The 15817-nt window shown below is 40.0% G+C and overlaps 1 protein-coding gene across 2 annotated transcripts; it reads right to left on the bottom strand.

Annotated features, from left to right (window-relative positions):
- Nucleotides 1-706: 706 nt before the first annotated feature.
- LOC307029326 (WD repeat-containing protein 76-like) lies at nucleotides 707-13351 on the bottom strand. Of its 2 annotated transcripts, XM_079665190.1 has the most exons (15): nucleotides 13210-13329; nucleotides 7612-7728; nucleotides 7152-7220; nucleotides 6926-7018; nucleotides 4818-4876; nucleotides 4326-4443; nucleotides 4067-4153; nucleotides 3842-3882; nucleotides 3543-3696; nucleotides 2215-2373; nucleotides 1962-2074; nucleotides 1784-1882; nucleotides 1315-1467; nucleotides 1175-1228; nucleotides 708-1083 (listed from the first exon to the last, which is right to left on the bottom strand). In XM_079665190.1, exons 1-15 carry the CDS (start codon nucleotides 13276-13278, stop codon nucleotides 828-830), a joined length of 1641 nt encoding a protein of 546 aa, XP_079521316.1. In that variant the 5' UTR covers nucleotides 13279-13329; the 3' UTR covers nucleotides 708-827. The 2 variants fall into 2 exon arrangements, with proteins under 2 accessions (XP_079521317.1, XP_079521316.1); XM_079665191.1 differs by lacking the exon at nucleotides 7612-7728 and having other exon boundaries at nucleotides 707-1083; nucleotides 13210-13351.
- Nucleotides 13352-15817: the final 2466 nt, after the last annotated feature.

The following is a 15817-nucleotide window of genomic DNA, read 5'->3' as shown; positions in this document are numbered from 1 at the left end:
TCAGCTAGTGCAGCTTCAAGTTTGATCTAAAATTCACAGCAGAAACAAACCTCCAAAATCAGTGGGTGTTTCTCAATGTCAAGGAAGGCTGCTCCAAAGCCACTATTTCAAGCATGCTACGTCATCGAGTGCCGCCGAAGGACCGTTCCAATGTCCAGCATACTTGGAATTCTACCGAGGCCGGCGTACTTCGCAGCGAGACATTTCGAGGCTGCACATGTGTAGACTCCGGTCCTAAAATCCCCACACTGCTTTGCGCACGGACCAATTTCCAAATCTTTGGCAGAAATCGCGCTCCATCTAAGGTGGGGCCTCGCATATGACGCACACCTCTTAGCTTGTTCCACCATTTTTAATTTTTCCGAGGATAGGAAGGATTCTTGCCTCGCTTCTGAAGCAAGTGACTCGGAAGACATGTGCTACCAAGCAAGCGCCCTCGACATTGAGAAACACCCATCCTAGCCTAGGAAAACGAAGAATGGTGGAACAGGCTAACAGGTGTGCAGGTGTGAGTCATATGCGAGGCCCCGCCTTAAATGGAGCGCAATTTCCACCAAAGATTTGGAAATTGGTCCGTGCGCAAAGCATTGTGGGGATTTTAGGACCGCGGAGTCTACACTTGTGCAGCCTTGAAATTTCCCGCTACGAAGTACGCCGGCCTGGGTAGAATTCCAAGTATGCTGGACATTGGAACAGTCCTTCGGCGGCACTCAATGACGTAGTATGCTTGAAATAGTGGCTCTGGAGCAGCCTTCCTCGACATTGAGAAACACCCAGTGCCTTCACCAGTGTCTCAGCAATGTTCATGCATGGAAACAAAAGTCCTCTCAGTCGGTGAATACGTGCAGGCGTCCTGAACTGTTGCCCCCCAGTAAGGCGTTCCTCGTGGGGTGGAAGGCGGTGACGGACAGCGCCGTCTTCAGGTTCGCGTCATCTTCGAAGCACTGCAGGGGTCTGCCGCTTTCATGGAAAACCTCCACCCTCCGAGGATTGGACAGGCTCCCCACCACAAAGCAATCTTCTTGTTTGGGGTCCCACACTGCTGAAAGTTTACTCAGCCAGCGGCCTGTGCGCATGTTGTTTCTGAAAATGAAGATTAATAAAACAGGTTGTGAGTGTGTCACCATCACATAGATCTCAGAACAATGAAAGCATTGGGTCATAGTGGATGTACCCGATGGTTGTCAGCAAGGGAGACTCTGCAGTCATTGCAGATGTGTCATATATTCTGTCAAAAGAGATCAGGATGGACATTGAGCTGAGATTGAAAATAAAAGTTTAACACAATTATTCCAAGTGCTGAGTCGGCTTCACCTTATGTGGTTATCCAGACAGGTTGTGAGAACTCTGTTTCCTGTTCGAGGGGAGAAATAAGCGCTGGATATGCTTAAAGAATGGCCCTGCAGCGTGGAGACTGCCTGACTGCGATTCTTCTTCAGGCATCTGCTGTCGTAAATACTCACTACACTGCAGACAAAACATAAAATCAGTACAATGCAATTGACACATTTTTTTTGAGTACCTTCATTCATCCCGACGAGGAGGAATGTACATTGGTCCATCAAAAGTGAAGAGCCATGCATAAAATATTATATAAATATATATATATAAAAATTACAAAAATACACATAAAAATAGTAGTAGTATGAAAGCAATAAAGTAGTGTAATCGCAACTAAATGCAACTTTCCCCTCTGTGGGACGAATCAGGGTATTCTGATTCTGATAAAACGAAGAGGAACGTGGATGGAATGATTCTAATATAGGGTATAAAATGTTTATACCTGCTTTCTGCAACAGCAAAGTACTGCTTCTGTAAAGGATGTACGCTAACACAACGCAGAGTCTTGGAGTCCAAAGAGTGGAGGGACTCGTGGGAGTTTCTGCAGAGAATTTAAATAGCAGTGTAACAAGTTTCTGAAACTTCATTCATAAAACAGAATTTCAACAAGTACCCCTTACCCTGGGGTGCGCCTATCGACGATGGCGACTTCTCCATTCCAGTTCCCAACCAATAGTGTTGAACAGTCATGTGACAGGAAGTCAAACGTTCTCAGGTCATCTTCAATAAACACCTACAGTAGAACAATATGCAAACAGATTTACATCAGCTTCATGAGGCGGTACTGATATTTGCAGCTCTTTTTGACCCATGGATGTATGAGGTTTACCTCACAATCTTTACAATACAAATTTCAATTAGATATCATCTCACCTCATCAAAGACAGCCTTCTCGACATCCATGCAGCGCAGAGATCCGTCGTAGCTGAGGCTCAGCAGGTGGGTGGGCTGAGCTCTGGAGAACGCCAAGCAGCTCACAGGACGAGTGTGGGGCCTGAAGAGTAGCACACCATCATCCCCCCAATCCCCCCCCTGAGGGAGCAAGCACAGGCAGGAAAAGGAGTTTTTCATATTATATAAAAAAAATAAAAAAGTTTTGTCCATCTTCTAACATCCTGTGGAGTTCAAAGGTTCAAATGCTTTATTGTCTTATGCACAGCTACAGTGTAGATATGGCAATGGAAATCTTAAGTCCCAGGCTCCTCCAACAAAGCAACATAAATATATAAGACATAAAACAAATACAGTCCCCTCCAGAACTATTGGAACAGCGAGGCCAATTGCTTTCTTTTTGCTGTACACTGAAAACAATTAGGTTTGACATCAAAAGATGAATATGAGACAAAAGTTCAGTATTTCAGCTTTTCATTCCAGGTATTTACATCTAGATCTATTAAACAACTGAGAAGATAGCACCTTTTTTTTTAAACCCACCCATTTTTCATGTGAGCAAAAGTATAGGAACCGAGACTTAAAAAAGTATGAAAAGTGAATAATACTTAGTATTTAGTTGCAAATCCTTTGCTTGCAATAATTGCATCAAGCCTGCGAACCATTGACATCCCCAGCTAACAACAAAAAGCATCTGTCAGTAACATGTTCCAATACTTTTGCACACTTGAAAAAATTGGTGGTTTGAACAAAAGGTGCTATCTTCTCAGTTGTTTAACAGATCTGGATGTAAATACCTGGAATGAAAAGCTGAAATACTGACCTTTTGTCTCATATTCATCTTTTGATGTCAAACCTAATTGTTTTCAGTGTACAGCAAAAATAAAGCAATGGCCTCGCTGTTCCAATAGTTTTGGAGGGGACTGTAGGTGCAAGTAATGAAGGAGAAGTTAACTATACACAAGTAAAGTAGAATTAGATGATCTGAAAACGTAATGTAAAAGGCTCCACAGACTTAAATTATTGTGCAGTCATGCTTGTTTCAATAAAAAATACAAGGTAAATTATAACATTATCCTCATATGTCCAAATGTAAATGTCTCGCAACTTGAATAAATACATTTTTAGATAAATAGAGTGGGAATTTGTGTTATTATGTTGTTTTACTGTGGTATCAAAGTAGTTTTGAGAATCATATATTTCCACTGATATTGATATTGACCCCCAGCTTTCTGAAATTATGGCCTTCCTAGTTAATATGGCTTTCCTAAATGTATAATATATTTGAGAACAGAGGGAAAGAAGCTCACCAACTTCCAGAGTCCTAGATGTCCCCCCATGTCTCCGGTGGCCATCAGCAGGCTGCTGGTGCAGGGGTGGAAGGCTGCAGAGAAGATGGGCTCCTTCACCACTTTGGCCACGGTGTCCTCAGTTATCCTCATGTTCTTAAGGGCAGAGCAATACCTGTGTGAAAAGATTAGATAGATTTTGTGTTGCCTGTATGAACCTTGTGTTGTGTTGAATGAATGTTTGATTCTAAAACAATGGCTAAAGGGAAACTAATATAAACTGAGGGGTGGTGCAGAAAGATCAGAATTTTAAATCTTACTCTTTCAGCTTAAGGTCCATCTTTCTTTCTGTCGTCGAATCCTATAAAAAGAAAAATTCATTAAAGACGGATAAGCAAAAAATAACGATATCACAATACAAAAATTCTACACTACATCTCTCACATCAACAGCACTGTGTTTCTTTATGGATGTGAGAAAGAATCAAATGAAGGAACCAACAAATATATAGAAACACCCCAATAGAGAGGAAAGGAGAGTCTTACCTCGGAGCAGAGCTCCAGAAGTTGTGAAGGCAGCTTGCTTCCCTGCTCCATGTTGACTGGATTCATGGGCAGAGGGCCAGCAGGATGCTTGAGCGACGAATATTTTAAAGCAAGTTAAAAAAAACTCAAGTGAACAACAGCAAGAAATAATTTAAAACCAAAAAGCAGCAAGAAGAAGAATCCATGGAGAGACAGAGAGCAGCAGAGTGGCATGAAGTGAAGCATGATATACATTATAACGTTGTGTGCATGTAGCTACCGGTGTATAGGTCAGCTTCCCACTGGCTTCAGGAGGAAGGGTCAGGGCCTCTGCCTTAAAGTTTAGGAGACGAAGGGATTTCCGAGCTGGCAGGACTTCCTTTACAGCAGCATGTGACCTAACCACACAGAGAGGGAGCATGACAGTCACATCTATCATCTTTTTAGCACTCTAGTGATGTCAAAATGCACATTTTCTAACCAACAAATAATATCAGTGGTATGAAATTAAGAAAGAAAGCAAATGCTGTTCAAAAGATGTAAAGCTATATAACAATATCTTCACTCAATGACATTTAGCTATCAAGTTGTTGTAACCAATGAAGGAACAAGGTGTACGTATCATTTACACTTCCTACTCTTTCCTACAGTATGCTTGTTTAAATCTGAGTCAAAAAGTTCCCAGACATATTAAACCAGCAGCATGAGGCATGATAAACACATCTGAAGTCATATTCACACAATCATTTTCTTTAGAAATCACTGATCATACCTCATCAGACCTCTCTGCGATGGCTTTGGACGCGTAAACTGTTTCAACTCCTCCATTGCCTTTTGATAAAGAAATAATTAATAGAATTTAGACCTGTGCTTTTTGCACGAGACCACAAGAGAAACAAAACACAGGAACACCATTGAGAAAAAAAAAAAAAAAAACTAACTTCTGTCCCACCTTTTTACTTTATGAATGCAAACATATCAAAAATAATTTAGACTGTTGAGGGGATGTGACGTAGTACAGAAATGGAGTACGATAAATTAAAAGCTGCACTTTTGACAACATCTTACTATTTAATGTAAAGTGTATATATTACAATACATTTACACTTTTATCTTTTAACAGTGTTTTTTGATGCATCAGTACATAACATATCCTTTCATATGCCGTTTAATATTTGTGTATTAGGCTTTTATTCATTATTGTACAACTAAATATTCTTCTGGTTGACTTTTAGTTGATTCCCCTGATAGCTGCCACTGGTACGGTATTTTCATGAAATGGGATTCAGACTGTATTTTCGACAGGTCAGCCCATGGGGCTAGGGTGCTTCTCAATATGCTAAACTGAGTCTATTGTGGAGGTTTAATTGCACCTCGAGGAGATGAGGGAGCTTTGTGCAAGAAAACAAAGGAGTATAAGTCTGTGTGTCTGTAAATAGCTTGATGTATAAGTTTAACACCGTCTCATGGTTTGAAGCAAGTCATACTATCAGTGATGCAAACACAGGTATGGTGAAAAAAGAGAGAACTATTCGAAGCAGGAAAAAAGCAGCGTAATATACCATCTGACAAAGGCCTGTGCTATAATGCTTCAATTAACTGGCTATTCTTTATAATATACTCAGATCAATAGGAGACAGAGATGTTAAGTTATTATTTACAGCAGGGGTGGGGAACCTTTTTCCTTTCAATTTTACAACATCCTCCGACGGCCGTACAAATGATTGAACTCAACCTCTGCTTAAAAAAACTAAAATCACACGGTGTGGCATGACCACCAAAACAGAAAGATATGGACACAAGATGTGTGCAAATGTATTTAGTATCCATGTGAACATGATTTAAGTGGGGGGGACCTAACCTCCTCTAGGGGGGTCTTGGGGCATGCTCCCCCGGGAAGATTTTTTTTTAAATATTGAAGTTAAAAGCATCAATATGGTGCACTTTGAGAGCAACATGGGGAGATCTATGGGTACACCTTTGAATAACCATTTGAAACAGAACTGTAAGCAGATTTTTCTTTTTGGATATTTTACAAATCACTCTCCTTTTAAACTCTATTCTTGTTATTTTTTAACAACTTTTTTGTTACTGTCATATAGTATTTTATACCTTTTTTTCATTTAGTCTCTAATGTCTCATTAATAATCATAATGATCAGATCAAGGTGTGCCTTAACCTCACTGAGGTTATTTTAGCATAGCTAGCCAACCAGATGCTAATAACAACAGATCACCACTGTGCTTACAACTAAAGACACAGCCACGCAAACACTGCGGTATGTGTACGGCTCCTTATGGGTACTGCAATATTTGAAGGGCTGGAGCGGCATTCCGGTGCTCTCCGTAAGCAGTCTAGTCTACACTCCTTTCAGACGAGACATAACCACGTGAAGACACGTTACGCTCGTGTTGTGTTCAAGGAACCTGTCCTTGGCCAGGAAAAACAGGCACTCGCTTGTTTAATTATTTTGCGATCTAGATTTCTTCTTCTTTTTTGAATTGGGAAGTTGTCCGTCAGTCGGACGGACTAACTAACGGACGGACGGACGGACGGACCCCCCAAAACGAAAACTCTTCGGTTCTCCACGAATTACACAAGTCACCCAAAGTAGCATTAAAAAAGTGGGAGGCGCCGAAAAGCGACTAATTTGCATCACTGTACTATTTAACTGATGTCACTTAAAACTATAGAACCAAGGATTTCTCATTTGATCCTGAAGTTCCCCACGGGGATAAATAAAGGTTCATCTTATGTTATCTTATTTGGCAGCTTCTGGCTCCTATGTCCTCATATCTCTCACATGAGAAAGTGATGTAAGCGAGGAGACACAGTAGCAAAATGCAAAGCACCCTGGGACGACTTCACTAGTCTTCTTACCTGGAGTATGTTCATGGAAGACAGAAAGGCTTGGTTCTGTCTAATGTTCTCCAGGCGCTCCAGTTCATATGCTGAAAGTCCTCCATCTCCATCCTGTGTTACACAAAGACACAGCACTGACATTTTACAAAAAACATTCAGTTACTGTAGGAGCTGAGAATGTAGAGACATGTAGTGAATAAAAGCACAATGAACATGATAAACTGAGCAGGGTAGTTCTACTTACAGATGTACAATCGTCTTTAATGTCCTCTCTGTTCCTCTGGCTTTTGTTTTTGATGTCTGGAGTTGTTTTCTATAAGCAAAATATGGGCATATTAACAGAAAACAAACAAACATACTAAATGATACTAAATGTTATTACATTACATTACATTGCATTTAGCTGACGCTTTTATCCAAAGCGACTTACAATAAGTGCATTCGACCAGGAAGATACAACCTTTAAGAAAACAGAATCATATAAGTACATCAGGTTTCATAGAGCCAAACATTTCAAGTGCTACTCAACTGGCATTTAGAAAGCCAGCCCTTTATTAGTATATAAGTGCTTTGTTAGTAATTCTATCGCTCGAAGTGGAGTCTAAAGAGATGAGTTTTCAGTTTGCGTCGGAAGATGTGTAAGCTATCTGCTGTCCTGATTTCAATGGGGAGCTCATTCCTGTTATTATGGAAGTGTCTCCTACCCTTTTCTTGCTGTGTGTATTCGCTGATTCCGGTGAGTCCTTGAAGCGTATTTGAGGCATTGCTTTCCTTCGTGCAGATCGTCGGACTGATCCATCGCGAACCGGATGGGTCATTTTCTTCTTCTTCTTCTTCTTCTTCTTCTTCTTCTTCTTCTTCTTCTTCTTCTTCTTCTTCTTCTTCTTTTCTTTAATGGCGAATCGCTTCCACTTGGAGCATATATCGCCACCTACTGTTTAGTTACTAAATGTTCATACTAAATCCTTGTCCTCAGACCAGTGCTTTTGAGGAATTTGAAGATCAGCTTGTTTGCTTCATTTCTTGATTTACTTTCAAATATTGCCTTGAAATCCATGTCCTTGATGTTGAGTTGTTCCAGTGCAGTTTTCAGAATGAATCTTTGTCTGTTATAGTCCGGGCAGCTAAAAAATACATGATGTATTGTCTCTGGTTGTTGGCAACCATCACAATTGCCATTTGGATGTTTTCCAATCAGATGCAGTGATGAGTTTAGTCCAGAGTGTCCCAATTTTATCCTGCTGTTGATGCTCTGCTCTCTTCTACTACTACCCCACGTGCTTCCTGTTCCTACTTCCCTTTGTATCTGATATAAATGTCTTCCTTTGGTGTTACTGTCCCATAGTTTTTGCCATTGTTGCTTGATAACCACTTTAGTAAAAGATTTGACTTCTGCTCTACTGATGGGTACACTAATATCAATCTGGTTTGCTTTCAAACCACATTTTGCCAGTTGATCCACTACTTCATTCCCTCTAATGCCCACATGCGCTGGAATCCACACAAATTGAACAACAATTCCCAGATGAACTAACCTAAACATGCTTTGTAAAATTTCATGTAAAATATCCTGACGACATTCTGAAGAGAAGTTGTTTATACTCTCCAGAGCTGCACTGGAGTCAGAGCAAATGACCACTCGCATTGGCTGTATTTCCTCTACCCACTGAAGTGCTAGAGAGATAGCCATCATCTCTACTGTATATACTGCAATGTGATCACTTGTACGCTTTCCCACTTTGACTTTTAACTCAGGAACATAAAATGCACAACTCGTTAAACCATTTTCTGGATTTTTGGATCCATCAGTAAATATTTTTATAAAGTGCCCATATTGTTCATGTAGAACAGTGTTCACATAAGCCTGTACATTGAATTTGTTTTTCATTGAATGTACCCGTTTCAATAGTGATAAATCTACTATAGGTTGAGGTAGCAACCATGGTGGAACAGCTGATAACAACACCGTCGGACTAATATTCCATTCCTTAACTTTGAATTCCTTACATATTTCCGAAACACAAAAACAAAAACTTTCTTTTTTTATTTTGTTACTTTCCCAACTTGTTTGTACAGTTTGTTTAGTAGGGTGAGTATCTTTATGACCCTGTAGATTTGCCCAGTAATTAACAATTAACTGCTTTCTCCTCAAAGAAATAGGTACTTCTCCGACCTCTACCTGAAGTGCCGACACTGGTGTAGATCTGACTGCCCCACAGCATATCCTTAGTGCTTGTGCCTGGACTCTATCTAATTTTTGAAGAGAAGAGTATGCAGCTGACCCATACACTATTAGTCCGTATTCTATGGCTGATCTAATTAAGGCCGTGTATACGTTCCTCAAAGCAGCTTTATCAGCCCCCCACTTAGTGCCTGCCAAGCACCTCATAACATTTAAAACCCTTTTACATTTATCTACGACTTTATCAATGTGAGTACTCCATGTGACTCTCTCGTCCAACCATATTCCCAGAAATTTAAATGTCTTCACTTTCTTTAGATCTTGTCCATAAAGTTTTAACCTAACCTCCTCACCTATCCTTTTCCTCGTAAAAAATAAAGTTTCAGTTTTTTCCACCGACAATCTAAACCCCCATGTCAGAGACCAGCTTTCAATTTCCCTTATGGCTTCCTGAATCTTAGCTACAATATATTTTACATTTCTGCCCCTTTTCCAAATAGCTCCATCATCTGCAAAAAGTGACTTACCAATATCAGATCCTACTTGTGTATATATATCATTGATCATGATAGAAAATAAAAGAGGACTGATGACACTCCCCTGCGGGGTTCCATTCTCAACTTCATGCCTGCGAGAATATGACTTGCCAACTCGGACTCTGATGGCACGGCCAAACAAAAAATCCATAATCCAATTATATACATTACCTCCCGGACCCATAATGTCCAGTTTGATTAATAATCCTTCCTTCCACATCATATCGTAAGCTTTTTCCACATCAAAGAATACAGCTACAACACACTCCTTGTTCGCTTGGGCTTTCCTGACTTCAGACTCCAGGCACAGCAGTGGATCTAAAGTACTCCGCCCTCTTCTAAACCCACTCTGATACGGAGTCATTAGTTCATTTTTCTCAATGTGGTATGTTAGCCTTTCTGTTATCATTCTTTCCATAACTTTACACAAGTGTGATGTCAGAGCTATAGGTCTATAACTGCCTGGACTGGTTGGATCTTTCCCAGGTTTCCTAATAGGAATAATGACTGACTCTTTCCATATTATTGGCAGCTTCCCTTTCTCCCAGATCTTATTGTACATCTCCAGCAGCTTTCCTAAGGCAAAATCACTTAATTTGGTCAACATTATATAACATACATTATCTTTCCCAGGAGCAGTCATTTTACACTTACTTAATGCTCTTCTCAACTCTTGAATAGAGAACGGTATATTTACAACACTCTGCGACGAATGTCTTTCTTCATATACATTAGGATGCTCATCTAACACTTCCTGCCTCCTGATCTTACCTTCTTCTGTCAAATTTTCCAAAGAATGAACTTTGACAAAATTTTCAGCTAGAATTTCTGCCTTCTCCAAAGCACCAGTGGCAACTTCCCCTCCAATCTCTAATACTGGCAGGTTACTCTGATGTCTTATTCCCCTCATCTTCTTAATCATTCCCCATACTTTATCTAATGGTGTAGTTCTCCCAATACTTGAACAGAATCCTCTCAAACACTCACTTTTTGCTCTTTTAACAATGTTCCTTACCTGAGCCTGTGCCTTTTTATATTCTAATAAATTATGTAATGAATGTGTCTTTCTTAGCTTTCCAAACAGCCTGATTTTGTTTCGGATTGCATCATTACATTCTTTGTTCCGCCACGGTACCATCTTAACACATTTACCAAGTTTCCCAGTTTTATTCCCAATAGTTTGATTAGCGCTTTTAATTATATTTGAAGTAAATTGCTCATTTATTTCATCAATACTTTCTGCCATATCAATCTGATCCAATTCATTATCGCACAATTTAGCAAACATCTCCCAATTTGCTTTAGAAAAAGTCCATCTCATGATACCGTCTAGCTCAACCACATGATTTATATCAAACTTGATTATAATTGGAAGATGATCACTCCCAATACTGTTATTTGTCAATACTTCCCAATTGCTACCAGAAGCTAATTCACTTGTTACAAGAGTTAGGTCGATCGCAGACTCTGTTCCATCTCTAAAATTGATCCTTGTACCTTGCCCATTATTTAAACAAACTAATTCCTTTGCCTCCATTAAATCCTCCACCACCTGTCCGTTGTAATCTGTTGATCTCCCTCCCCACATTGTATTATGTGCATTGAAATCACCACACCATATTATTTCATTTCCTTGGCAGAGACTGTCTAATTCCTCTATTCTGAGTTTATTACATGGATTATAAAAATTCAGGACACTAATTTTCCTTTTATTAATCCAAACTTCTACACCCACTATTTCTAAATCATGACTGTACTTAAAAGTTAGCTTACTATAAGACATGACTTCTCTGATAAAGATTGCACATCCCCCTCCCTGGCCATCATTTCTATCTTGTCTTATAGCAGTATACCCCCCAATTATGAAGTCCAAATGAGTCTTCAGCCATGTTTCTTGAATACAAATAACGTCTGGTTTTTCTTTTAACTGATATATATAGGTCTTGAATTCTTGTCCATTTGCAATAAGGCTTCTAGCATTCCATTGCAGAATGAGAAAAACCATTCATCTACTCAATCTGTGAATCATCATTATTGGTGGCTAGCATTTCATGTATCATTTCAACGGTTATATCCTTTATCCCCAAAAATTCACCTGCTGCCTCCACTATTGTCTTCAGTCTTGACCTCTTTTTTGTCTGTTGTAACGCAACATTCACCACTTTTCCAATAAAGGCCACAAACTTGTACTTATTAACAATCAATGCATCCTCTCCTATCACACACTTATGTGAACACTTTGTGGGGCTTTCCTTTGCCTGTGGGAGTTTGGGAAAATCTTTTGAAGAGAAAATACTTGATGCTACTTGGGATTTCCTAGCTATCTTAGTGAAACCTTTTCTGTTGCTTCAGCATATGAGACTTTATTTTGCACTTTGTATCTCTGCACCTCCTTGGCCTTTTTCTGCACTTCACAGCCCTGATACGCAGCACTATGTTCCCCACCACAGTTACAACATTTCACCTTAGCACCTGCAGTACAACTACCATATTCATGTTCCCCCGCACATGTTGGGACACCTGGGCTTAGTTGCTTTGCACTTGTCTGCCACATGCCCAAACCTTTGGCACTTAAAGCAGCGCAGAGGTTTAGGGATGAATTCTCTTACTGGAAAGCTCATGCAACCGATCATTATCTTCTGTTGCATTGTTTCTTCAAACTGAAGAAGAACAGACAAACTATCCACTATCTTACCTTGATACCTAGTAGGAAGACGCTTTACTACAGTCACTTTCCCCCCTTTAATTTCCTTCTTGAGTTCTTCTATGCCTATTTCTATGGGAACTCCACTGATAACTCCAAGTATTTTCCGATTTGCTCCAGGAACATGGCATTTAATTCGAACTTCATTCAGGGTCTTCATTTTCAGTAACTTTTCCTGTTGTCTTGCATTAATCAACTCAACCAACATCCGTCCTTTGCTCAGAAATCTTGCTTGTTTTATCGATCCAATTTCTTTGTGAATTGCTTTAGTCAGGGCCACTGGATGTAGCTTAGCTGCGGATTGCTCACCAAACTCCACAATCACTTTCCACTCTTCATTCTCAATCCTTTTCTTTACTTTCTTCAATTCATTCTGTGAATCAGATTCACTAAGACTGTCACTTGACATGTCTATCTTCTTTCTTGAAGTCTTTTTCCTTACTTCATTCCATCCTCCTTCAGATGCACTTTCCATATCCTCCTCTCCAGGACTCAGAGAAGCCATTCCACCAGCTGCTCTCAATCTCGCACTCACTTCAACGTTCACTCCTATCTCCGTCTACTCAGTCTCAGCACGTGTGTCCGCTGCTCCAACCCAACTCCAAAACAGCCGGATCAGGGCAATATCTCGTCGGCCCGGGTCATTTTCTACAAGGTGTACACAATTAATGTAATTGACTGGAAAATAATAAAACAAATGCACACATTTTAGCGAAATTCAAATGCTTTCACATTTTTGCCTCAACATGTTTGCTCTACTCTACTCTCTTTTAAGTACGTTTTTAACACCATTGACTTCTATATATAGAAAAGCTTACACATATACAATATGGTGAGCAACCTCATGTTATGAACCAGATAACAAACGTCAACTACTCACCTGTAATTTCAAAACAAGTATGCGTTTTGTTGTCATTTTAGTGCACTTGTAGCAATTAGAATGAACCATTTATGCAAAGAAAAACTCCCAAAATGCTATTTCTAAGAAGCCTACAGCTGTTAGGTGAACGATTAAATAGGACATTTAGCCACATGCGCGAAGTCACGCCCATCTACTTCCAGTCCATGGGACCTTATTTCGGAAAAATAATGCATTGAAGTCAATGGAGAGAGACAACTTATCTTTCGATCCCGTTAGAATTGTGCCATGAATTATACATATGATGTTTGTCAATCTTAAAAAATAATTTCCATGTCAAAAAAGTCACAGTTTGTCGTAAAACCAGGGGCGGCGCCAGGGGGGTGCTAGGGGGTGCTGAAGCACCCCCCAGGATTGCCAAAGCACCCCCTAAGCACCCCCAATAAATATGTTTCTTTTTTTCCCCCCGAAAATTATTATTATTATTTTTATTAAATTAAATTAGGAAAATTATTGATTACATCAATGCAAATGTGAAACAAACAAATGTTTGACCAAAAACATAAAGCCAACACAGGTGATATGATTAGGCCAAAGGCCAGCACCCATTAGATTTTTGACTTACCCATAGGCTAAATTACTTTGTGACACTTGAGTGACTTCCTGTTAGCTGGAGCCCCAAATTATTTGCTAACAGCAAAGTGACAAATGGATCGTTTTTTAGTCCTTAAACGTCCATGTGTGGACACTCAATCAAAACCAACTGAAAGCTAGAGGTATTCTGCACATAATAGGCCTCGTGAGTACAAGTAGCTTACTTCTGGGTCTCTATGTTTCATTCAAGCTCTGCTCTGTGTGTGTGTGGCACGAGCCATTTTGTGTGCGTGCTCAAGCGAGCGAGAGGGAGAGCTCGCGCACCGCGGGGTATCTACCAGAGATCGTTGTGGTTAGCATCTGGTGCTAGCTAGCCAAGCTAACGGATATAAGGAGCTTTTTCAACAACAAGGTGGAGGGAAAACTCTCTCCTGTCAGACTGAGAGTCTCAGATAACCTCAGCTCAGGTGAAGTAAAGGACTCTCAGTGTTTAGATAGTTAACTTTAGTCTAGTTATCTCAGTGGGTCTCAAACGGTTTGTTTTAAAAGGGGAGTGATTTGTAAAATATCTATAAAGAAATAGAAAATCAGTTTACAGTTCTGTTTCATATGTATGTTGAGAGATGTATCCATAGATCTCTTCATTTTGCTCTCAAAGTGCACCAGATAGATGCCTTTAACTTCAATATTTAAAAAAAAAAACTTCCCGGACCCCACTAGAGGAGGTGAGGACCCTCCTAGAGGAGGTGAGGTCCACTCCCCACTTGTAAAAATAGCACTTTACCCCTGCTTACACCCAGGGGCGCCGCCAGGGATTTTGGGCCCCATGAAAATATATCACATTGGGCCCCAGCACCAGGCACAGGCCACGCAAACCAAGCACAATTGCTGTAAGCACACCTCCAGAACCCGACCGACTCATTTATGTTTTAAATAACTCTACCTGCACAGGCTTGCATCTATCTTGTAGTCCAATACTAAGCGATCAATATTTACTGACACTGAGCTGTGAACATATAACACTGTGCAGACTGCAAATTCTACTGCAACATTCTGCTGCGGTAGAATTCACTATTTTATATAACACTAATATTCCTGACAATAGACCTCAATAGTCATCTTTTATGGTGTACATGACTTTTTAATAACATTTTTGAATGGAACATTCATAAATCAAAATAAATATAACTTAAATATACATGACCACTTAAATTAAAATAAAGTGAACATTAACACCAATATTATCATTTCTAAAAATGCTATCACAAAAAAAAAAACATAAGCAGCAGATTTTCTAATTAAATATACATACCAACTACAAAATAAGCGGGTATTAAAGTGTAAATGGACAACAAAACGGAAATGAAAAGGCCTGATGGTGGTGTTAAATCAGAGCAAAACTGGGTGACATACTGTCACTCTCTCTTGTCTTTCTCTCCTTTCTTTTCTTTTTTGAAAGCCTGACTTTGTTAGTCGTTGAGACATCGTACACACCTAAGTACTCGCATCCCTGCCTCACATGCTCTCACTCTGCTAGAAAGAGCGGTGCCGCACAGCGTTTGGAGACAGGACCAAACCAGTATGTAAATAGAGGGGGGTATACAGAGGCTTTGGATAATTAACTTTTAGAACAAAAAAAGTTAAATGAATCGTAAGTTTAGTGAGTATATTATCAATATAATGTTATATTAATGTTAATTATTGATGAAAGGTTACTTAAACATTTTTTCTTAATGTTCTACAATTTTTGGGGCCCCTGTCAGTCACGGGCCCTTAGAATCGTCCTAACTTTTCACCCCCTTACGGCGCCCCTGCTTACACCTATATGCCGTGAGCTGATTACCGAGCCTTCATTGTAACAGTCGCGGGTACACTGTGTGTGCGTGTGGGGAGTGTTGCAGTAGAAAATTCAACTGTAGCGCTGGTGCATTAATGGGAAACCCTTAATATTTGAGCACCCTCTATGTGAAACGTCAAGCTACCCCACAGCACCCCCTAGAGAAAATCTCTGGCGCCGCCACTGCGTAAAACTGTT

This window comes from Notothenia rossii (assembly GCF_949606895.1).
Source record: "Notothenia rossii genome assembly, chromosome: 2".
Taxonomy (NCBI): Eukaryota; Metazoa; Chordata; class Actinopteri; order Perciformes; family Nototheniidae; genus Notothenia; species Notothenia rossii.
This window is presented reverse-complemented; position numbering and strand designations above follow the sequence as displayed.